General features: G+C 39.4%; 3 protein-coding genes and 2 non-coding genes across 7 annotated transcripts in view; 4 read left to right on the top strand and 1 right to left on the bottom strand.

The window, feature by feature from the left end:
* The first annotated feature begins 48 nt into the window (after positions 1–48).
* On the top strand, positions 49–4,978 carry mogat2 (monoacylglycerol O-acyltransferase 2). Its single transcript, XM_061298707.1, has 7 exons — positions 49–128; positions 237–369; positions 886–1,064; positions 3,147–3,351; positions 3,462–3,636; positions 3,844–4,043; positions 4,350–4,978. The coding sequence occupies exons 2-7, from the start codon at positions 276–278 to the stop codon at positions 4,502–4,504; spliced, it is 1,008 nt and encodes a 335-aa protein (XP_061154691.1). The 5' UTR covers positions 49–128; positions 237–275; the 3' UTR covers positions 4,505–4,978.
* A 1,930-nt stretch (positions 4,979–6,908) lies between these two features.
* dgat2 (diacylglycerol O-acyltransferase 2) lies at positions 6,909–13,645 on the top strand. Its single transcript, XM_061298701.1, has 8 exons — positions 6,909–7,063; positions 7,841–7,969; positions 8,205–8,312; positions 8,806–8,876; positions 10,312–10,516; positions 11,234–11,408; positions 12,162–12,364; positions 12,437–13,645. Exons 1-8 carry the CDS (start codon positions 7,024–7,026, stop codon positions 12,589–12,591), a joined length of 1,086 nt encoding a protein of 361 aa, XP_061154685.1. The 5' UTR covers positions 6,909–7,023; the 3' UTR covers positions 12,592–13,645.
* Positions 13,646–14,039: 394 nt separating this feature from the next.
* trnad-guc (transfer RNA aspartic acid (anticodon GUC)) lies at positions 14,040–14,111 on the bottom strand. The gene has a single exon. It is a non-coding gene; the product is annotated as a tRNA-Asp (tRNA).
* Positions 14,112–14,345: 234 nt separating this feature from the next.
* trnad-guc (transfer RNA aspartic acid (anticodon GUC)) lies at positions 14,346–14,417 on the top strand. The gene has a single exon. It is a non-coding gene; the product is annotated as a tRNA-Asp (tRNA).
* Positions 14,418–14,725: 308 nt separating this feature from the next.
* Positions 14,726–24,747, top strand: part of uvrag (UV radiation resistance associated gene) — a 28,064-nt gene continuing 18,042 nt past the window's right edge. For all 3 annotated transcript variants that reach the window (XM_061298637.1, XM_061298639.1, XM_061298638.1), the window contains exons 1-8: positions 14,726–15,079; positions 16,778–16,895; positions 17,059–17,093; positions 17,743–17,904; positions 18,010–18,084; positions 18,167–18,252; positions 19,868–19,973; positions 22,762–22,888. In XM_061298637.1, the coding sequence (XP_061154621.1) occupies positions 14,975–15,079; positions 16,778–16,895; positions 17,059–17,093; positions 17,743–17,904; positions 18,010–18,084; positions 18,167–18,252; positions 19,868–19,973; positions 22,762–22,888 (814 nt within the window). In that variant the 5' untranslated portion in view covers positions 14,726–14,974. The remainder of the gene's footprint in view (positions 15,080–16,777; positions 16,896–17,058; positions 17,094–17,742; positions 17,905–18,009; positions 18,085–18,166; positions 18,253–19,867; positions 19,974–22,761; positions 22,889–24,747) is intronic.

Here is a 24,747-nt window from a genome sequence, read left to right as displayed (position 1 = left end):
TGCTATATTTGTGATGCACTTTTCTCTTCTCTCAGGCAGATGGGGCTGCTTTCACATTCTTCCAAAACCTGCCCTTTGCCACGGACGAAATGGTTTGCAGGGTCAAAGTTTAGATGTGGTAAGATATGGTAAGGCTGATTTCTCAAATCCTAGCTTGAGTGTGTGAGATAAGATCAGGAGATGATGAAAGCAAGTAGAGACTTTGGACTTCATTGGCTCTTTTTCCTTCCCACCAGTTGTGATTCTGCAAGTCGCCTGTCTTTTCTCCGAGCAATATGAAGATTGATTTTGCCCCCGTCGGCGTGCCCGTCTGCAGGAGACTGCAGACTGCCGCCGTGTTGCAATGGGTCTTCTCCTTCCTTGCCTTAGGTAAGTGGGTTAAATTCAATGTGAAGCTCTGTGCGTTAAAGACACCAGGGATTGATAATTTGGACGCTTTGAATGTCTACTACTTTTTACATTTTTGTTGTCAACACTGTTTCAGTTGGAAATTTCCATCAAATGTGTTGTGCAACTGTGGTTGCATGAATGTCAGTTGCTTCCACTTGAAACTCTTTTCCATCAAAGTCAGTCAACTTTGTGTCCAGGAGAGGGAGCCAAACAGAAATGGAGTAAACAAGCATATTCCTGGCTCAGCAATCCTGAATTCACAATTATAATTTTTTTGGAAGGAGGATAATTAACACAATTAAATGCAATTTTAGACATTTGTATGAAATTCTCAGACTTTCCATCTCTCTGGTCCAAGGGGAACAACCCAATACGACCCCTGCGAAACTTGGTTTAACTGACTAAAAGCAGAATCTAAATAAAATATATAAAAATCTAAAAGCATGATGTAAATCTGCCGGCTGCATACAGTAATGTATAATAATTTCTCCTCAGCTCCCACGTGCATCTTCCTGTTCTTCTACCTGCTGTTCACCCGTTTCTGGTTGATCAGCGTGCTCTATTCTGTGTGGTGGTTCTTTGACTTTGACACTCCTGCACGTGGAGGTCGGAGGGTGCCTTACTTGTGTGGAATGAAAGTGTGGGACTACATGCGGGATTACTTCCCCGTCAAGGTGAGACTTCCAAGAACATATGCACAGCAAGCATGTTATCCATTTCACTTTGTAAATCAGCTAATTGTGTCTATTTCTTTTTTATGCATGAAAAGGTTTAGAAATTATCAAAGGTCCAGATAGTCCCAAGGCAAATAATTATGCATGTGCGTGGCAACAGGCACCATTGAAAGGTTTTAGGGAGGAGTGTGTTCATTTCAAATGCCAAATAAAGCCAACAAATTACCATTAATGATCAGTTGGACCGTTATGCATGACTGGTCTCTCGCTCCAAGACCCGGATAAAAAAAAAAAAAAAAAAAAGATAAAAATTTGCATTAATATGTCAGACTAGTTTTGATTATATTAACCCAACCAACAAACTAAGAAATTAACTTGTATCATGTCAGATGGCACAAAGTCCAGATTTTAGTAGTTTAAAGTGAAAATATGTGCAATTACACCATTGTCAATCTTGCATAATGTTATCCTTGCTCTTTTCCTCCCTCCCAACTGTCGCCAAGCTCCGATTTCACCATCAAGCGGAAGTCTGCTATCGATCTGTCTCTCACTCCTCACCTAAGCCTCTGCATGAAGTGCAGATTTCAATTAGTGTATTTAAATGTCTCATCATCTTTTTTAACATTTATTTTTAGTCCAGAAGCATATTGTCAAACACCTTCACCTTTTTGCACCAGGCAATTTGGTCATATGGAATATTATAGGTTATCAGTTATTGTTTTATTTGCCTTTATTAGTCATGAACATATTGCCTGACAAGATATGACATTCGGAATGCTAACCTGGTCTTGACCCAAAACAAGCAGGGGACGTGTGTACGTGTGTAGGTGTGTGTAGGTGTCCACTCTTGCGTCCTCCTTTAACCTGATGTGTCCCTCTTGTGGCCAAACATTAATAGTGCATCTACTATATTTCTTGGAGTTGACACTTTGGGAAAAAATACTTGATGCTGCACCAATGTTTTGGTTTAAATAGGGCTCTCGGAAGTACAGTTGATGGAGAGTTTGAGGACACGTTTTGTAAATGATCTCCAATCTTTCCGGCCTTTAAACCGCCCACCCTCCCTCACACGTTCAACTATCCATGTTATTTCCAGTGTCATCTGACTCTAGAAAAGAGAAGGAGTGTTCTTTTCAATTCATTTCACTGGTATGGTTTAACCACTGTTTCTAATGATACAGTGATCAGGTGTGACTCAAACTGCTGATGTGTGATCACTAAAGACTTCTTTTGAGATTAAAAAGGAGAGATTGTTTTGAGAGCTTTTTTTTCTGTGGGCAATGAAGAAAATGTCTTCTTAACTGCACTTTCATTTCCTCCAATAAGTAAGGAGAAAGTTTCGCTTAGTGGGACATATGTAAATCTGGCTTAGAATCTGGATAGAAGTGAAATAAAATACCCAGCACAAGTTCCTTCAAAGATTTTATGGGGTCGACAAGTCTGAAAAATCTAAATGTCTTTTTTTTGTTTTGTTTACAAACAACGCCAGGATCTGTAAGTGGAACTCAAACCAATGATTAACCAAGCTTGGGGCCATCTGTTCATGTCATGTAACACAAACAATGTGGACCTAAACCAACACATCAACTCTGAAATCTCCCTCAATAAAAATAAATATTAATTGCGGGACCATCATAGAAATTTAAATTGGATGGAGATTCTAGAAAGTAACAGGTAATAAATAAATAAATAAATAAATAAATAAAGATTTGAGCTTTTATCTTGGCTCTCAATCATATGTGACCCTAACCTTGAATTATTGTACTTAGTGAGTAGACCTGATTGTTTTTGCACAAAGGTGCTTCAAAACAAACTACACAAGAGGGCAGATGTTCAGTCCTGATAGTGACCTTCAGTGCCATCTCTATCTCCTGCGCTGTTTTTTTTTTTTTTGAAACATGTAAACACTCCTCACATTAGATATCTTATCTCAGGTCTTTGTTGATCATTAGAGAAAATACTACCTGTTTTGATGGAAATAATATAGCAAAGCTCAACTCCGCCTGGTGACCACTGCATAAGCTCCATTGTATAAATTTCCACAAACATGAACTTTTATCCCCCCCCCCCCCCCCACACCAGTTGGTGAAGACAGCTGACCTGGACCCTCGACACAACTACATCCTGGGCTTCCACCCTCACGGCGTCCTGGTGGCAGGAGCCTTTACCAATTTCTGCACCTATGCCACAGGCTTCAAACAAGCATTTCCAGGCCTTACCAGCTACCTGCTCATGCTGCCCCTATGGTTCCGAGCCCCGTTCTTCAGAGACTACGTCATGTGTGCAGGTCAGTCAAGTACATATTCCGTTAATGCTGGCTTGTACAACCTTTGGACCATGAGACGTTCTGCTACGTTCAATTAATATCATGCATTTATCTGTGATGCAATTCTGCAGGTCTCATTCCATCTGATAAAGAAAGCGCCATCTATCCGCTACGACAGAGGGGCGGTGGAAACGCTGTTGTCATCGCCGTCGGCGGAGCCCCGGAAGCCCTCGACGCCCACCCGGGGACGTACAACGTACTCTTGGCCAAGAAGAAAGGTTTCATTAAAATTGCAATGGAACACGGGTAAGAGCAGAGTTCCTGATTTTCCAAGCTTCTGCGGCTTACTGACAAGATTGCCTCAGTCTATTCATTCCACGTCTTTTGCGGCGAGAGTGTAAACTTCTTAAACAGAGGCTTATTCAAGTCATGGAATTTCCTCGGAAAGCTTTCCGTGTGATTTAACATTGATGAGGAATATTAGCCTCTTGTGAACCCGTTTTGGTTTTTCAGAGCTCACCTGGTTCCAGTCTTCTCTTTTGGTGAGAATGAGGTATTTGATCAAGTGGGGAACTCGAGAGGAACCTGGCTTCGAAGTATACAGGAACAGCTGCAAAGCATCATGGGTATCTCCTTGCCGCTCTTCCACGCCCGTGGGATTTTCCAATACTCCTTTGGTCTCATGCCATACCGGAAACCCATCCATACCATCGGTGAGTGGACAAAAGCTCGACTTTGACCGCTTTGACCTATTTACAGCGGGCACGAATGCCAACTGCACCAACAGTATATGACGCAAGGTTGACTGGATGTTGGCCCAGCTAAATTGGCCGGCAGTATCCTGAACTGCAATATCATGTATTTCCTAACCTGATGTTGGCGAGGTGATGAGCAGTAGAAGCTCAAAAAACGGACTGGTGACTTCTTAGGTCAACAAAAAAAAAAAAAGGAGCTAAATCTTTTGGAGGTGCAGGTTCAAAGTACATCTTATAACTGGGCAACTTGTCACATGTGTGCAGTCGGACGGCCCATCAGGGTGGAGAGGAACGAGAAACCGACAACCGAGGAGCTCGATGCCCTTCATCAGTTGTACATGGACGAGCTCAGCCAGCTTTTTGAGCAGCACAAAACCAACTATGGCGTGGACAAAGACACACATCTGAATTTTGTCTGAACGGGACGAAAGATGCGTATTTATTTCTCAAGGTTGAGAAGATTTTTTTGGATCGGCTATTGGCTATTGTGTTAATAATTTTACAAACCTTTTTTTTTTTTTTTTTAAATTGTTCAAAATTGATAAACATCTCCAAATATAAAAATTCAAAACTGCACGATCAATAATTATCAACTGTGCAATCTTATCAAAAGCCACCAATGACTAGACTAGTTAGGCAACATTCAACAAAGCGAATGTGCCCTAGTTATTATTTAATAAACCAGCAAGTCTGGTGTTGGACGGACGACAAGACTGTCTGTGAACTTTGGCAAATGCTCTTTTATGAGATGTTGGCTTGAGCTGGATATTTCCAAATGAAATGGACGATGGCCTGATTCTTTCGACACAGTCTGGCCGACGTGTGATTGACTAAGAAAAATGTTGCTGAAACTTTGCAGGACAATAAAAAAATGAGCAGAGAAATGATTTTAATTTATTGTAAATCTTTTTTTACACTCCTTACCACAAATGAACATGTGCTGACACTGTTGACTAGGACACTGTACAAAACTGATAAGTGTTTGCTGTTGAGTGAGTCGCTTGTGAGGTCAGAGTGACAAGACTATAGACTTATTTTTGAAGAAAGAGATCAAAGTGCAAAACAGCATTTATCTTTGATATTCATGGAATGAAATAAAAACACATGGGGCAGAACTCCATGTATAAATACAAGCACAAGGTAAGACAATAGAAAATGTGTTATGGTTGAAGTGCTTTTGAGCGTTTGGAATTTTCTCAGAGATGATATTTTCTGTACTTTCGGACTGGGAATGTGTTCAGAAAAATAATCAAAGAATCTCATAAACAACAAATTGGAAAATTGGGTATTTCAAAAGTACTCAGTGGCTAAAATTAAAAGGGTCAGGGTGTAAATTATTTTTTTCATTTTAAAAACCCAATCTCAATTTCAGTAATATGCAAAAAATATGTTCTATCACATTAATCTACTTTTTCTTTTCTTTTTTTTAAAGATAAACATAGTTGTCTAGGCGCCATCTTTCTACTACGGCTCCCCAAAGCGGACAAACATAGAGAATCGCAAATGATTAAAATCAACAACTACAGCATGTCTAACAATTACAATGCACTTACTTTGTCATTTACTGGAATATTACATTTAATTTGTGATGACATTATGCTTACACCTCTCCTAAAAACACTATAGTAGACTTACGACATATGTTCTTTCTGTGGCTCCGTAGTCAGCCTGCTTCAAAATGCATGTGCTTTGAATTTAGTTCATTCTATTAGTCATCACTAGATCCCACATAATGTACACTGTCCATTTTGTTGAAATGAAATGACCAATACTATGACTAATTATAATAATAATAAGAATGCCTTGGATTTACATCACACATTTCTATAGTTTACTGAAGCGCTCATGATTGCAAGAACACATTGTTGAATCCAAGGGAGGCATTGCCTAACTGCCATCTTATGCCAAGGACTGATGATTTGTAAGAGCTGTTTCAATTCTTTGGTGCGCACCCAACAGATATGCACCATCAGGTCTAAATTTCAGGATGAACTGCATGTGCATGAGATACAAAGGGCAAAGGATTTTATTCAGCCAATGGACATTGGCTTTCACCCCACCCCTAACATCCAGCCTGGTGAAATCCTGTTGGGGAGGCCATACTGCAATCTTTTTGCTGAAATATTTCTAAAAGAGAGCCCTGTGATCTGAATGTGTTTGTGTTATTTAAACAAAAGCACAAACATTTTAATCTCACCAGACGTTTTATGATGAAAATATTTGTCAATATGCTATATTTTGTCCCTTGTGACTAGGGTGTTTGAAAAATAATGTTATTTATATATTTTACTTTGTCAAGTTAGATAATCATCAAAGCAGTCTATTTGTTTGATAGTTTACTTTGTGGTCTCTTTTTGTTCATTTGGATTTATGTTTCTACAGTGAAATGATTTTAATATTTGCTCTTGCCGTTTTTTTTAGATTTAGATTATTTTTTATTAGTATCCTAATTCTTTATCAACAGAAATGCCTAAATTAACCCAGTTTGCGCTTGATCTATTTGTACTTTATTCATTTTGGTTATAATTTTATAATTCTTCAAGGGAATATTCAACTATTAATGATTATTTATTAATATCCGATTGATTGGCTGAATTTGAGGACTCCCAAATGATATTTTGCTTAGGATTCCGGTGTCTACACATGACTTGACTTTGACTCCACGAACAAGAAGTGCACAGCAGACAAGTTGCGCCTCCACGTGCGTACGTGAACGCCGTTAAATTCACGCACGCACGCACAGACGCGCGCGTGCGCGCTTGACTCCTCCCCGTTGTGATTAAATGCCGACCGGTCGTCTCAGCTCGTTGCAGTTGAAATCAGTCATGACGGGGGAGCGGTGAGCTTGGACCTTTTTTTTTTTTTTTTTTAGCAACATAGCACGTAGATTCAAATACATCCGATTTTCTTTCCCCGGTAGTGTTGACAAGTAAGAAGAATGAAGACCATCCTTGCCGCATACTCGGGCGTGCTGAAAGGTAAGCATGGTGCAGCAGGAGCTCCTGAACTGCATGGGACAAAAATAAATAAATTAGTTGTCATTCCTGGATAGTGGACACAACATAAATATAAATAATTGTAAACATCAGTTGTGTCTAGAATTGTTCATACAATGTATTTGCTTTTATTTATGCTATACTGTGATCTACAATATTATTTTTGACTGAAAAATTAGGATAGCAATGTGTGTTTTGGGGTCAGATCCTTATATGTGTAATCATTAATAGAAAATGACCACTTTCGAAACGTCGTGCAAATATCACAACACGTCCCAAGTAAATCTAGTTGATTTTATGGGATGAGAAAATGAAATTATTTTTCTCAATTTATTTTACACGTGCCGAAAATGTCACTATGCTGGTGAGGACATGCTTTGTTTGTGTACTTTTCAGCCTGCTGACCGCTTCGATCGGGATAACCGAGTTCATTAGAGATAAACTACCAGCAGAATGTATCGCTTAACCGTGGCCCCTAAGTAGTCACGTGGGTTAGTTTGCAGGTAGACTGCCTTGCTGCTGGGTTATTTTCGACGTGGACTGATGGGATTAAGTTGAGGTTTCCAATTAGATCTTACTCAGACTTGGCTCTAAATATTGGTTCTTGCTTTATCGCATGCAGTCTTTGGGGCTTTCAATGTAATTGGACGGCAAAGGATGGAAGGTTACTTGCAGCCGATTCCTTAGAACACCTATTTATGACATGAGCATGGTTATTTTTGTACTATAATTATTATTTTTCTTGCAATTTCCATCTAGGCACCGGCTCCAGCCTCCTATCCTCCCTGCAGGACCTGCCCTTGGCGTTCTGGCCATGTGGATCTAAAATGGAGAAACATCTCCAGGTCATTTCCGTGTTGCAGTGGGTCATCACCTTCTTAGCCTTAGGTATGAGCGTACGTGTGTGTCGCTAATTGTATATTTTAGTTAAGCTCCAAGAAAGCCAAGAAAAACCTAAAGAATTAGCAGGCAGTCTTATTAGGTCCAACTAGGTCATATGACTAAACTGTATGTGCAGACTAGGGCCTTGTGGGGATTTTTAATTTTATAACGATCCAATTATATACTTTTGAGTTCTCACTCTTGGTTTTTCACAATTCAGATTTTTTTTTTTTCTTTTCAGGGGCAGTCTGCACTGTGCTTCTAATCTACATGTTCTGCACTGATTGTTGGCTTATCGCTGCCCTTTACACCTCTTGGCTCATTGTTGACTGGAACACTCCAAAACAAGGTATTTTCCCAGCATTGCTCACTTTTATTATTTATTTATTTTTTATTATAATTCCTTACAAACATGTGATGTGACCTTACTGATCTCATAATGATGACAGGGTTCCGATCTGTAAACCAAAAGTGGTTGTAATTTCAACGAAAAGGGACTCAAATGGCGTCATTAGTATATCACCAGTGAGTGGTGTGGTTTTTGAGGTGTAAAAATTGATTAGGCGACCCACGTACAAAGATGCTGCTCTGTTTGGGTATCAATGCTTGAGCTGTATTTTTTTTAGATGCGTGAATGAATGGAAAAATTTGTTAAGAGACAAAGCACCCTACCAATGTACCATATGTCCTAATGAACAAACATAATAATAATAAACATCCTATGAATTAATTGAATTATAATGAGCATACAATACTAAATTAAACTAAATGATGAACACTCCATATAATTTGTTTATATAATTTTTTTTTAAAATATTTTTTAATATTTGTTTCCTGACCAGGTGGCCGGAGATCATCATGGGTCAGAAGTTGGACAGTGTGGACATACTTTCGAGACTATTTTCCAATAAGGGTAAGTCATCTTAACTGGTTGTTATTGCTCATTGAGACAACCTCACTTTTGATCAATCACTGAAGTTTATGAAATAGTATCCATGGTAACCCACCTCACTTTTTATTATTATTATTTTTTTAGACACGTTATTCTCATTTGCTTTAATTTGAGTACATTTCAGGCCAAGGTTCAGGTTTTTTTCTTGTTACTAGGGAATTCAAAGTTCACGCTAATAACCAAATGACTATCTCTACAATGAGATATACTGTATGAGTTGTGCTGAGGCTAATATGTTTACGAAACCAAGGAAATGGACTTGTAATGATGCCGTTCGAGGTTGTACTTTGTCCTTCACATTGATTTGTACTGTACTTTGTATGCTTGTGCCCCGTGGACCTTGCTATAACTATATTTTGTGATGTCATCTTGAGATATATTGATGTTACGTGCTCTAGCAATCTTTGCTGAGGTCTGGCTTAAAAATGGAGTATCTTGAAACCGATTTAACTTGTGTTCCGCACACCCAATGTAACTTAGAAGCACCTGAATATTTAATATTTTACTGCATTTTTATCAATTATAAATCAATCAATAACTGTTATTTCCTTAAGCAGGAGGCTGAAAAGTTGAAAGCAACATTAGAAGTCAAGAGTTTGACTGTTATGAAAGGAATTTTCGGAAGGTTTATTGGCAGAAAACAAAGAGCGGGGTTGTTTTGGGTTCGTTTGATTCTCCATGACAACCAGGTGGAGTCTTGTGATACTAAGGGGATCTTGAATGTGATCTCATTTGCTCATGTGGTTATGCAACTATTGTTTGAGCAGCTTCCGCATTGTGTACACACTGAGTAGACTCTTAAGTCTGATGTGCAAATCAGGACAAACATGAACTGCAAAATGGTATAGAAAAATAAAAAAACTACAAAATTGAGTTTTGTTGTATACATAGCAGCACTATTCATGGAATATTGCATCAATATTTTATGGCAACATTGATAAGGGTGGCCTACTTCTTTAATTCCTAATGCACCGGGTAGGTCTGAATCAGCTATAAACTTTTTTATCTATTAAATTAATTTAAATTAAATTTATATATTTTTTTTAATTCAGTTTTTTTTATTTAGCTTTATTTTTTTTTGTTTTGTTTTTGTAAATGTATTTATTTATTTTCATCTGACGGCCAAATGTTTTCATCAAAATTACACCATACACAACTAAAGGGTTGAAATGTCCAATTTTGGAGTTATCTTCTGAATAATCTTTAAAAAAAAGATACAGCAAAGGTAATCGATGAGGCCATTGATATTTTTTTTTTTGCATAGTCATGAAAAAAACAACAAACTTTTTTTGCATTGTGGACTGGCTGCATAAAAATAATAAAACTCACTCAGTGATGAGTCCCACGCATGTTTCTCTTCAACAAACGAACTATTTGGTATTTCATTGTTCCCCAGCTAATTAAAACCCACAACCTGCTGCCCAACCGGAACTACATCTTTGGCTACCATCCCCATGGCATCTTCTGTTTCGGTGCTTTCTGCAACTTTGGCACAGAGGCCACAGGCTTCTCCAAGAAATTTCCCGGCATCAAGCCCTCTCTGGCAACCCTGGCAGGAAACTTCCGAATGCCTGTCCTACGAGACTACCTGATGTCTGGAGGTGCGATGATGATCATGCAGATCATTTCTTATCTGTCAAACCAGAGATTTTTCTCCCCCTTTGCACCACTGAAATAACTTCTGTTTACTTCGTTTGACTTTGTTCTCTGGATCTAGTCAATCGCTTAAGGTTACTTTAGGTTAGCATTGCACGTGCAAGTGTTAGCATGCTAGCGATTTAAATGAAGATAACGTATTTTCCGCCCTATAAGGCGCACCTAAAAACCTAAAATTTTCTCAAAAACCAACAGTGCGCCTTATAGTCCGGCGCGCCTTATATATGGACCAAATTCCTAAATTCAAACTGGCCCGAAGTATTGTGTCATGAAATCAATCATAAGTGGCCCGCTGAAGACTATGAATCATGACTCAAAAAGACTATGGATCATTATTTTATGATTATAAAGTCATTTGTTCCGTCTGAAGTTGAAATAAAAAAGATAAAATAGAGAATGATTTGATTTGGATTAAAAATCTGACATGATGCATTAATGGTGCGCTTTATAGTCCGGTGCGCCTTATATAAGGATAAAGTTTTAAAATGGGCCATTCATTGAAGGTGCGCCTTATAGTCCGGTGCGCCTTATAGGCCGGAAAATACGGTACTTTAAACTTGTGATATAATAGTGCAAAATAATTGGGTTTCGGATTTATCATTACAAGACCACAGCAGGATTTAGTTGCCGTGGGTTCTAATCATCTCCCCTAAATATTTCAGGTATCTGTCCTGTAAACAAGAACTCCATTGACTACCTGCTAACATGTAACGGAACGGGAAACGCAGTGATCATTGTCGTCGGAGGCGCGGCCGAGTCTTTGCACAGTGCACCGGGCATGAACTCCGTCATCCTGAAGAACCGGAAAGGCTTTGTGAGAATGGCACTCCAGAAAGGGTGAGCGACTTGGTCTCTGCAAAACTTCTCCCAATCGGTTCAAATGTCATTTTCAGGAATGAGCAAATCCAAAGTCTTTCAAGTTCAAACTACATCACAGGGAGTGTTACCTAAATCACGTTATGCCCTTTTGTGGCGGACGTACAGAGTCAGCAGTAGTACACATTTTATCGGCAGTGGCCCCTCGGAGAACCCAAACAAACCAGATTATGTCAAATATCACTCAGGATTATCAGCGGTTTAACTTCATAAAGAAGATTAGAGGTAGTTAGAAAACATGCAGTTATGCAAACATTACGACGTAACATTTCGGTAAATAATGTACAAAAGTGAAATTTAATAGCGTTTGAGGATGAAACTCAATCGGACATTGAAGTGCTGTATAGTAAAATCGAGCGAAATTTCCTCGGGCATGATAAAATCTCTTCTGAGGTTTAAGTTGGAATTGAGTTTCTGTCTAAATCATCTAAACATAGAAATGTTTGTGTGACTCCAACAGACGGATTCAATCGTTTTGACAACGGAAACAAACCTTTCACAAGTTTTCATACGGGATTACCGCTGAATATGCTTATTAGCATCTTTCTTGCTGCCAGCCATAACAACATCTTCCATCTGAATCCTCCAGAAGGCCAAACAGATGTTCATAACATAGAAATCAACAAAAATAGCTTTTCTAATTCATGCTGTGAGGAATAATGCAAAAATGTATCCAAGCTTATTCTTTTTTTTTTTTCCCCTCTGTTCCTTTAGGTCTGACTTGGTTCCCGTGTATTCCTTTGGGGAGAACGATGCCTACAAGCAAGTGATCCTGGAGGAGGGTACTTACTGGAGAGCTCTCCAGAAGAAGTTGCAGAAGATAATAGGCTTCGCTCCATGCCTTTTCCATGGATGTGGCCTCTTTTTTGGCAACTCCTGGGGTATCGTGCCATATGGAAAACCCATCACGACCATAGGTAAGTAAATACATGTCTTTTTTTTTTTTTTTTTGGGTTCCAAATGCTAAAAAGGCCTCGACTTTCTTCCAGTTGGGGAGCCAATCACCGTGCCAAAAATAGAGGATCCATCTGATGACATGGTGGAGCTTTATCATGCAATGTATGTCAAGTCCCTCCAGTGCCTGTTTGACCAGTACAAGACCCGTTTTGGCTTGAAGGAGAGCGACGTCCTGTACATCGAATGAAGGGGGAAATTGTAACGTTTGAGAACTACGTCACGTCTGACACCCCCCGTTCAGATCCCAGTCCAACCTCGAAGCCTAATCTTTGGACTCGGATATCCACACATGAACACGTTTTGCATCTCCCAAGCAAATAGGCCTAGATGTTCTTCTGGGATTGATGGGTTAGAGAGAATGTCTGTCTGTGGCTTGGACAGGAGGAATCCCTTAACACAAGTGCCTTTTGCGTGTATATTTACATTAACATTCAGTTGTCATGTAAGCACAAAGGGGAAGGTAAGGACTTGAAAATATGTGCATTCATATAATTCCCACAAAAATCACAAGATTATTTTATAAAAGCACAACCAATGCATATTAAGTGAACCACCAAAGACCTGTCCTCACAAATGAATGTACAGCAGCGAACGTCTTTTTAAGTCAAGCCTATCCGTCTCCGTGGGATTCCTGTGTCGAAAAAGCAATGCAAATTTGCATGCAATTTTTAGACTGCCATAAAGTATTAATTTTATTCACGGTAGAGGAAAAAAAAGCCTGTGTCAGTGCTTGTTTCTTGAATGAATATTTCCAATGCACTTTGTTCTCACTAATTCTATTCCAGGGGTTTTGTCAAAAGAAAAAAAAATTCGGTACGGCGTGATGTGTCAAATTTATTACTATCTAAATATTTGATAAAATAAAGATGCACCGACTGTGTGCTGGAAATCACGATACTAAAATGTTCTCTGGGTTTGCCATTGTGGATTTAAAAAGTGCAGTGTAATTCATGTGCAATACAACTGCAAGAAATGCACAGCAAAGAGCTTTCTGTATGATGTATAACATTGTGTGCCAAACCGTATTAAATTAAAGTTTTGTATATTTTCAGAAGGAATGTATATGGGGAATTTTTTTTGTTGGAGGGCGGGCATGTGAGCAACAAATGGAGACTCATTCTCTGATAATACTACGTCTTAAAATGTACAAAAGTCACAGTTCCCTACAGTACATCATTTAACACTTTTGTTCTGATATGAAGCTAAGTGCCAGTTCAAAATAAAACAGTGGCTTTGTTGAATTATTTTGACCAGTTTCTAGTCGTCTGTATTCAAATGATGAGAAAATAATTAAAATTCCAAGTTTAGCACAGCAGTATTCACATTCATCCGCATAGAGCGCACTCTAGTGTTCAGGGTGTAGAGTTACAACTTAGATTTTTCAGACTTTCAACGACGGTATTTCTATTGGGGTTTACATACTCAGTTGAGGCTATTTATGATGAATTTCAGGCATTCCATGAGGAATAATATTTTTTTCACGATTTTTAACTGTAGTGATACAGTGGAATTTATATGGAGTTGGTATGGGGTCAAAAGTTTTGAACTTGAAAAAAATATGACTTGAAAGGTGTTGAGCTTGAATATTTAAAAATATAACAATATTTTAAGAATAATTCTTAAAATGAAAAATTACTCCCCGTCGGGGAATCGAACCCCGGTCTTCCGCGTGACAGGCGGAGATACTGTCCACTATACTAACGAGGAAGGCGAAGGAGTGAGCATACAATTCTTTATTTATTCGTCAGATTTCTGCAGTACCTGCGAGTAACGTCATAAGATGGCAGCAAATGTTTACCTTATTTTACACTTTTTTGCAGTACCTACTTGAACATAGTTGTACACAGGACGCGCACGCGACGGTATCACCTTTGTTCAAGTAGGCAGGCATTGCATAAAGATAAAACACTAGATACAACATTTATTGACTTTACTTCACCTTCCTCGTTAGTATAGTGGACAGTATCTCCGCCTGTCACGCGGAAGACCGGGGTTCGATTCCCCGACGGGGAGTAAATTTTTTGACCCCTTCCTCCAAAGTACCCGCGGGTCTTCTGGTCGTTTTGATCTGTGTCACAGATTTTAGTACAAAATTGAAAAATGCCCGGTGCAAGTCACCTGTACCAAGTAACGTAAGTGCATGAAACTGGTAAGTAAAGTCACGCTGTTTTTCGAGTACTACTTCCTCATATTCTGCTGCTTTGACAATTTCAACGTAAACCCGCCCACTGTAGAGGAGAAACGGACAAACTAGCCAATAGTCACTCGAGTTTTCAATTTAAGGCGTTGTTTCTTTGTGATGGACGGTATATTTCAGCCAATCAGAAGCGTGTGCGTCACAGCACTAAACCGGAGACGGATTTCCGAACAGTGTAGCAAAATAGCCTTTGCAGTACAGTACTTTGTTTACGTCCCGTTTGTTCGCTAACAGCTGTTGTGGCTTGTTAGTTGTAGGGGGGAAAATGCATTTGTGCGTTTCTCGTCCGAATGCCTTGACCTTTTAAAACACGAATCTGTGGGTGCTGAACATGTTTTGACGGAAGGAACCCCGCTTCAATGCCGACAGGAGGATGAGCTCCATCACCGGTCGGGTTCTTCCCATCTCCGCCGCCTCTGTTACCAACTCTGGAGCTTCATCATCTCGATCCTTGCACGTAGAACTCACATCCCAGCAGGTAACACCAAAGCCTTTTAACACGCCTTGACGCAGCCAAAACGCTCAATTAGCAGGCGATCCGGACAGAGCTGTCTCGGCTTCGGTGTGCTTTAGGAGTTGAATGTTGCAACTGCTGCCTGGAGGAGTAAGGCGGCCCTGTCAGGCTAGCTCCTGAAGCTAACAGCTGCTAGCGTGCAGGTTGCTAGCTTGGGTGACAAGCGGAATACTATAAAACCATTGCTTCTGCAATCGACATGTTTTCCAGTTTTTCCGGGTAGTTTAAAAAGACTGCAAGAAGTCTCTCTCTCTCTCTTTTTTTTTTTTACGCGAGAAACACTTAGTATTCCTGCAAGTTAACTTTTGATTCGTTCTCTCAAGTGACAGCAATGAAAACCCCGGCATATGTCATAACTGGGGGTTAACATGCTTTATAGTTGTTTGCACTTAAACATCGGCAACTGGAATTATCAACTGGAATTATTTTCCAGCTAGAATATCACTAAATTTGAAATGTGCCTGAAATCAGTTTACGTTTTATTTTGCATTCATTGGAATTTGAAAGTGTATTGTGCAACTTCCAAACACGTGTTATATAGGCAGTCATTTAACAAGGCTCACAAAAAAAATGATTAAAAATAAATAAATAAAAAATTGCATATTGTATATTATGGCAAGTTGTGTTCGTCACATTTTTCTCACATTCACTTAATTGCTTGAGTTGCTATATATGAATGTGAGCAGAATTAACATGACAGAAAACGTGTTACATCAACGACTTAGAATGTAACACCAATGGCTAAATTAATTTTTCTCTGCAGCAATCATTAACGTATTGAAGTCTTGTTTCCATAAAAAGCACGGTTACACAATGGTGCTCAGATTTGGAATACAATATCAAACTGTGTGAATCTTTTCCCAGAATAGTTACTCACATGTAGTCACATGGGCAGCATTAACTGAGATTTCTCACTTTTCAGTCATGTCAAATAGATTCAGTTCAATGAGTGATACATATTTGGAGAATGCACATTTTTTTTGTGCTTCTATAACTTATTAGCACTTTTTAATTATTTTCCTCAGTGAAATTGTTAGCGCAATTTAGTATGATTGTGAGTCTGGAAAAAATAATCTTGGTAATATTTGCATGATGAGATAGTCATGAACAGAATTGTTTTCCTTTTCACAGTACTAGTTGAAGTCATAACCTTTTCTCTCTGCCTGGGGTTCATATTCATCCAGGCGTACTGACATTTTTTAAGGGGAGGTTAAAAGTCCCACATGGAACAATCAGTGTTCTTGTGTCTGAGGATTTTAATTGTCTAGGGAATCCCATGACTTACATTTAATCTCAGTATGACTGCAGGCGTGCAACTGGAACCGCAGTCACCAGGGACATTGTGCACCATTATGACCAGATTTGCCCCAAAACCAGGAACTTGATTGGCACTTGTGTTTCAAATTTCATTTACTATGCAATGCTAGTTGGCAGAGTCAGCTAAACGCCATCGAGAACAAATTTACCGGTACCACGTCGTACGTAGGTGGTGCACACCTGACATGCAGCCAAATAAAAAAAAAAAAAAAAATACCCCGAGTTGTATCTTTTCAAACTAACCATTCTTTTCATCCTCTACTACAATTGCATTTGAAAATGTCACTTTGATTTTCTCTTTTCAGCTAACTTTAAATGCTCTATTTTATTGTGTGTGTCCAACAGAGACGACTGCGTCACCTCCGGAGCATCGCGGCAAGAAACATTGTCAATAAAAATGGTTCTCCACTGCTGGACACATACTTTACCCTCCATCTGTGTATTGGAGATCGCATATCTAGCGGTCAGTTTTAAATCGACTTTGCAAGAGAGAATACGGTTGTTTTTCCCCACATTGTCCAGCAACTTTACAAAACAATCACAAAATAATAATAATAAAAAAGCTTGAATTTAATTTTGTGGCTGTACGTGTCCTTTTTAATAATTCTTTCTCAATGTCTTTTTAGATTTTTACAAGAGTGAAGTCATACGAGACTCACTGGTGAGTATGATTTTTTTTTTTAACGTTGCTTTCAGGGTATAATAAGGATGTGTGTCACTTGTCACTTTATTGTTATTTTTTTTTGCATGAGAGTTCTTGTCTGTGCTACTCGATTTAGTTGCAACAGTTTTTGCAACATACTGTTTGTTCCTCATTGCCTGAGGTTGAAAACCCAAACTAAGGCCTCTTTAAACTTATCACTCACAGAGCAGAGAAGACTTGCAAGTGGCTATTAAGTGCCCCCCCTTTTTTTTTTTTTTACTTTTTTCCTAATCTTTTTGTCCAATTTATATTCACTGTATCTATAAAAACAATATAATATTTTTTTCTCTATTCAAACGTGTGTGAAAAAAAAAAATGAAGGCCTTCCAATAGTCAGTTCTCCATGTTGCTGTCGGCCTTTCAACTCTCTGCTCAACTTCCTCTCAAACAATTTCATGCAGACAAAAGTTTTCTAGTATTCTCTCTCAATACCGTCATCAATTTTCTTTCAAAATGTTTCCTGTTAAAGCTTCCTGTTTTCATTCAGCAATGACTTTCTACTTCCCCTTGAGGACTCTCACTAGTTTTGAGGCTTTCCTGTGCTGTGTTGACAAATTTGAAAGAGAATAAATCATTTTTTTTGCTACTATGTATGTTTGTTCTAAAGAATCCTACTTGGAGGAGTTTGGACTTTGGCATGTTACCGGACCTTCTGGACACCTCATTATCTTGTTTTGTGGTAAGGATCTGGGGAGGACAGGAGGAACATTTCCAGCTCCTCATAGAATGGAAGGTCAATCTCGATGGCCTCAGATACACGGGGCAACAGGTCAGTCACGGAGATATTTGTGTTTTTATTTATATTAAAAAAGAGGAAAAAATACAAGAACCCAAACATGAAAAAAATGAATCTGTATCGTTGCTATTTTTACAGATTCGATCCAGGAATACAAATGAGATCATATTTGGCTTGAACGATGGCTACTATGCGGCTGACTTTGACCATAAGGTGAAGTATTGATCCATTTCTTGAAAGTTCTTGATTTGCCGATTAGTGCCTCCATTTCATCTCTGCCGCCTTTCCATCGTAGGATCATTCGGAGCGGAAGAAAAATAGTCTACTTCAAGTCGACCAGAGCTCAGTCCGAAATTCCTACAGCGTTTTCTCTTTGCTCAGGTAAGAGTCATTGCTGTCGGATGAAAAGGAAGCCATGTTTGCTTTTGGGCAGATTGGCGTCAGGGGGTAAAATAAAATCCCTTTTTTTTTTTTATACATACAAAAAAAATAGAAGAAAATTGCAGAGGTGAAGTCATGCCAAATGAATGTGTTAGTTCAATGGAAGAAAATAGATGCTGCCCAAAGTAAGACCACTAGAGGGAGATGGTGATTTGTTGAGTGAGTATCATGGTAGCTTGACCATTTTAGGGGCTCTCAAAATAACAATTTGTTGGTAAGCATGAGTGTCATTTTGGTTATCTATAAGACGTAAGCACTAATGGAGTAACCACAGGGCTTCCCCGAGGAATGCCCTCCGGTAAATATAGCCCGATCACGTACTAGCCTAATTACACACAATTTTTTTTGTGCTGCCAAATTGGATGATTCTAGTTAGACTCTACCAAAATAAAACAAACATCCTGTCATTTGGGACAGTTTCCACTAACATTTTCACAGAAGGCTTTTCAAATATTCCCTGTAATGCAATGAAAGGAATTTTCCGATCGTCATTTGAACTCTACTCTTTTATCAAGAAGTAGAATTGGGTTATGTTTATACGAGAGGAGACTAATCATAGCAACCTCATTACTTGGAGTAGTAGTTTAGTCTGTTTGACATCTGCCTTTTGCGTCTTGTGTTATTCCAGCTTTCTTTACCGTTCTCTTCTTCTTCCGTCCACACCCAGTGGGAACTCCACATGGTTCTACCCAGTTACGGTGATCTATCTTTGTCCCTCCTGCTGCCCCATGGGCCGAACAGCTCCTTAGAGCCATTTAAGAGTCTTCGTAATTTCCCTTTTTCCCAGTCCAAAACAAACACAGGTGTCTAAGCACAAAGTCCAGTGTGAATATTTGTTTATTGCTTTTGTCGGGTTTGTGAAATTTCTGGGTTGCTCTTTTATGAACAGGGGGTGCTAAGATTTTTGTCCACTCATAACACAACGTAGGTTTTATCTGACACCCTGTTGTATCAAATGTCACTGTCAAAGGAACAAATGTTTTTGTTTTGCCGATGATTATCGTCTTCAAGGGTCGAGGGCACAGCCATAGTCATAACTTCCTGTAACCCCCCGCCCCCCCCGCCCCCCTGCTTTTTTTTAATTTTATTTTTTATATACTGTGTCTGTGTCTGTCTTGTATTGAAAGAAAGTTGCCATGGTTCGTGAGATGCTCTGGATACTCAGTCTGGTTCAGAGGTTGCGCGACTGTGACTGAGCGGCAGGCGAAAGGCGACAAGGAACGATGGGGGCTGACATGCGTGAAAAGAAGAGAACAGATAACTCTTCTCACCTGTGGGGGAAAAGCCATATCAGATTCACCAGTCGCAATCACCTAAACACATCAAGCTGTCAAAACAGATTTGCCCCGATGTTCCAAACCGCTGTCGTCACTGTCACCTCAGAGAGATTAAAAAAAAGCCTGGGCAAAAAAATATAAAATTATTTTACTCTGAAAAAACTATTTGTTTACATTTTTCCTGGCTTAGCTGCAGGAGAGAGACAATGATGATTAATGCTAATAATAGTTTGATAATACAATGACCTTTTTTTTTTTTTTTTTTTGTCTTACTGTAGGCTCCATACAGCCCAAAGAGCCATCAAACAGACCCAAGTAACAGTGCAGAAAATTGGGAAGGAGATTGAGGAGAAGCTGAGGACAACAGCAACATGCACAGTGCGGGTAAGCGGCGTCACATGCCAACAATGAATTTGATTGCTTAACTTAAATTGCTTATTTTCAATTTCCCTCAATTTGTAAATTGCTTGATCGTGAGTATGATAACTTGAATTTCACATTTCTTTTCAGAAAGTATCTAAAGGTGCGACTCGGGTTTGCAATGTTAGTAGAAGGTTCGTAATTGCTGCGATCAGCGATAAGGCGCCGATCTGGCTTTGAAATAATAAGCGTCGGCCGAGTCTGTTGTACCAAAAGCTCAACGGGGTTTAAGAGCTTCTATCACCCAAACTAATACGAGATGTAATTTCACACACTCACCCAGCAGTTATTGTTTCGTTTTGGCTGGTTAAATAGGCCATCTGTCAAAATGGATCCAAAATCCATTGTTGATGTCCCCCTTGTGTCGTGGGATACAAAGCAAACGCGAGAAAGCATATTCAACATTTTTGGAATTGGTAGCCACACAGCTGTGCAAGTCAAACTCTGATCCCTGCTTTGACGTTGTTTATTGTAAATACTGCCTTCAGAAGCATCCCCCGCCCGAGGCAGTGACACCTTTGTCTTTTTATCCTGCAGGTAGACTTTGACTTTGAGGTGCGCCATTGTATCCTCACTTGCTGTGTCTTCTATTGGGGTGCTAGTTGCTGAGCTGGCAGCCTAGGCTGTTAGCTCAGCGTTCTTTAGTAGAGCATATACAACGCCCCATCTTGATGACCTTCTAAAGGGGCAATATACCTAAGATAGTGTGATTAAAGGATCAAGAATTTTATAGTGAGCGTATTTTATGATGATCACATCATTAGCGGGGCCATAACGATGAGGTGTATATACCGTATTTTCCGGACTATAAGGCGCACCGGACTATAAGGCGCACCTTCAATGAATGGCCCATTTTAAAACTTTGTCCTTATATAAGGCGCACCGGACTATAGGGTGCACCATTAATGCATCATGTCAGATTTTTAATCCAAATCAAATCATTCTCCATTTTATCTTTTTTATTTCAACTTCAGATTGAACAAATTACTTTATAATCACAAAATAATGATCCATAGTCTTTTTGATTCATGATTCAGAGTCTTCAGCGGGCCACGTATGATTGATTTCATGACACAATGCTTCGGGCCAGTTTAAATTTAGGAATTTGGTCCATATATAAGGCGCACTGTCGGCCTTTGAGAAATTTTTAGGTTTTTAGCGGCGCCTTATAGTCCGGAAAATACGGTCCACCCCCCATCCCCATCTTGATGACCTTCTAAAGGCGCGATATACCTAAGACAGGGTGATTAAATGATGGAGAATTTTTATAGTGAGCATATCTTATGATGATCACATCATTAGTGGGGCCATAACGATGAGGTGTATATACTAAAAGCGTATTCAATTATTCCTGAGGTGTCCATTTTACAGTTACCTCTTCAAAACGGGTTGAAAAGTACCTAAGTAGAAACAACAATGTAACATCCCATAGAAATCTGGCAAATGAGCCATGTCATTGTTTAAGACGCAGGAAGCTGCGGGATGAAGTCACAGCTTAAGGTGGGGAGCTTTAAGGTACACTACTCGTATGATACTGTTGTTTTCTTCTCACAAACGAAATGCTTTGAATTTCTCTGTCGACAGTTCTTTTAATCTTACCCATTATTTTCCCTTTTCCTTTCTCGTACTTATTAAAGCTGGAGCACACAATGGCTCTGCTTAGCCGCGCCACAACATGGGGGCCCCAATCTTTTGTCACAAAGATGCCCTTTCACAATCTTGTCTCTGATATTTCCTGCTTATTGAAACATTCCTTCAAAGCTCACATCAGCTAATAAATCACATAATCCTTGTTTTCTACCGTTTGGTCAAAGCCCACCATCTTGGAATGAGTGCAGCATTGTGTTGCTCTTCTAAGGTTCTCCCCCCCCCCACACACTTTGCTTTGTAGAGCTTCATATGGGCATCATAGAAAGAGCCCAGATCAAAGTCGGACCGAGTGGCGGCCACCAACCTTCAGCGCATGGCCCTTTCACCTCATCACCCACCCTCTGCCATTAATCTCTTGGGTTATAACACGCCCGCTGTGTATTTACACAGCTGACCCATTACTGTTTGATGTTCAGTAGGAATCACAGGCACCAGTACTGTTTTGTGCGTGACCCGTCAACTCGGCTGCTCGATGACGGTAACTAACAAACATTGTGTCCTGCACATATTTCAGCATGGAGGCTCTATCAGTCTTTTCTCTGCATTTCTTTCTTTTTTTTTTTTTTTTTTTACTCGTAACTGTCACGTTTTCCGCATTTCTGAGGAAGAAGCGTAATCTTTGTCCGATCAGATCCCTATCTAAGTAGATGTGGGGGGGTTATAGCCTGGTTTGGCAACTGGATCAAAAACAAGCTCCAGTCTTTCATCCCAACATTGCTTGCATGTCAGTCTATATCTAAAAAAGAGAAAATAATAAAATGATTTTATGTGACATCTTAGAATTTAAATCAGTGGGAGTGCCTAGTTCCATCATTGCTTGTATGAAATAAAGTACTTTTGAAGTTAAAAAAATACATTGCATTGCACTTGAGTCATAAATTTGAGCGCATCAACTTAACATTTTCTGTGTTTGGATTCGGGGTCTCTGCAATACACATTTAATTACACAAGGGGGAGATGAGGTCCTTTGCTTGACTATGGATGTGACAGGCAATTTAACCATGATACATACAGCTCACATAGCTTGCCAGTCAAGGACAGCAAGGTTTTAAATACACAAATGGCTGTCATCCATTCTTTATGCTGCTTTTGCTCTGTGCAGAAAAAAGAGCGGGAGTGCATGCAGCTGCGTTTAGCTGTTCTTCATAGCGAACTGCAGCGGCAGAGGAAGGCCCTCGGTCGAGAAATTGATGTGCGGCAGAAGGACATGGCACAGCTTCAGAAGAAAGGTACGATGTTTTCAAATGTTCCCAAATAGCAATGAAAAAATATCTTCTCAGGATGTAAATAAAAACTCAATTCAATTCAAAAGTCAAGCTCAAGTCAGACTCACCAAAAAATGAAAGGAATGTGAAAACCCATTTTATATATTTAATCTAATATATCCTTTCATATCTGTGATTTAGGCATTCTGTACCAGGGGCGACTCAACCCTGCCATGTCTGCAATTTCTTATATTGATGTTATACGAGCTAAAAAATGCTTTACAGACATTGTTGATGTTTATTTGAGATGGAAGGCCTCATTTGGTGAGCACAACCAAAATACTTGTGCAGGTGTACACAGGTATTTTGGGTTGGTGTGTCTTTGGGGAATCGCTTGCAGCGCTCAAGCTTAGATTTTACAACCACTATTAAATATGTCAGCGTGGTTCCTGTTCATTTTCCTACACAGGTGTACTTTTGCCTAGTTTGTTTCGAACGAGCGTGATGTCTCTACATATATGCAAAAAAAATCAAGAGACAAAAATTCACTCTGAGGAGTTAAGCAAGAATTCTCCTTTGCACTTAACATCCTCGTCGTTAACCCTTTTTTTTTTTTCTTTATCGTTATCGCTTTGTTTACAGCCATGAGAGCTCAGCGCTTTCATCTCATTCGTGGTTTATCTTTGACTGGACAGTAAAGAAACGAGGAGGCGAAGGGAAAATCTGCTCATAAATCAGTGTGAAAATAATGTTTCAATATTTAAAGAATTGAGCAAAATTATCTAAGCCAACGTTTCGTAATCATCAAATAAAAACCTTGACATTCACCAAATTTGGTACAATCGATTTTGTGGAATTAATAATTCAATTAAAAACCACGTGTTTAATTTGTAAATCTTTACACATTACAAGGCTAACTAGATTCAGGTTTATGCGTTTTATGGACAGTTTTACACGTTGTTAGCGCTATGAGCTAAATCCCTAGCGGGCATCCAGACTGGATTGTTAACCTCACCGTAATCTCATCCGTACCTGGCCGTGTGGTCGTCACATTTTTCCCGTAGCTGAAGGGCCCATTAGCAAATAATTCTAACGGCCAGAAAGCTGGCCTCTTTCAAAACAAATGTCCTGGAAAACCCAAACATCCAAAGATTCTGCATGCGTGTGTGTGTGTGTGTGTGTTGCATGCCTGCATGAGAACTACAGTAGCAGATAAAGATGAGTTGAGCGTTTTAGTGAGCATGCATTGCTGCGGATTCGCTGATGCTTGTTAAATGTGATCCCTCTTTTTTTGGGGGGGGGGGATTTTCGACATTGTTAGCATAATAAACTCAAAACTTGAGCAGTTTGTATTAGCCTGACAGTTTTAACAGCCCACTCGGTGGCCTGGTAATCCACTTGCTGAAACCGACTCCTGATCATTTACTTGACTTTCAGACTTCTGCCAATGTATGAGGTCCACTGCATATTTTGCTTACCACCCCAAAAAAATCATTATAGAAAGCTTACGTGAGAGAGAGAGAATCGTTCCTTCCTTTTCACATATGGGAATTTAAAATGCAGGAACGTGCGTTTGTTTGGGGTCACACGCCTCTAATTTCCTTTCTTCAACATAAATTAGGTCAATAAATGATCGTTTTGTGGTTTTAAATTTTTTTTTTAGTTTTGTAAAGCAGCAGTATTAAAACCAAGAATAAATAAAATTCAGAAATGGTCTTTTCTTAAAGCTAAAAACCATTCGGGTTTTTTTTTATCAGAGGCTGAGTGGACTGAAGATGTTGGGCATCAGAATTCATGTTGGATACACTTCCGAACTCAGCCATTTTTTTTTTTTCTTCGGGTTCGGGGGCCAGCAGTTGTTGAATATTGGCGCACAAACTAGG

The sequence above is a fragment of the Syngnathus typhle genome, linkage group LG15 (genome assembly GCF_033458585.1).
Source record: "Syngnathus typhle isolate RoL2023-S1 ecotype Sweden linkage group LG15, RoL_Styp_1.0, whole genome shotgun sequence".
Classification (NCBI taxonomy): domain Eukaryota; kingdom Metazoa; phylum Chordata; class Actinopteri; order Syngnathiformes; family Syngnathidae; genus Syngnathus; species Syngnathus typhle.
Note: the sequence above shows the minus strand (reverse complement) of the source record. Positions and strands in the feature narration are given on the sequence as shown.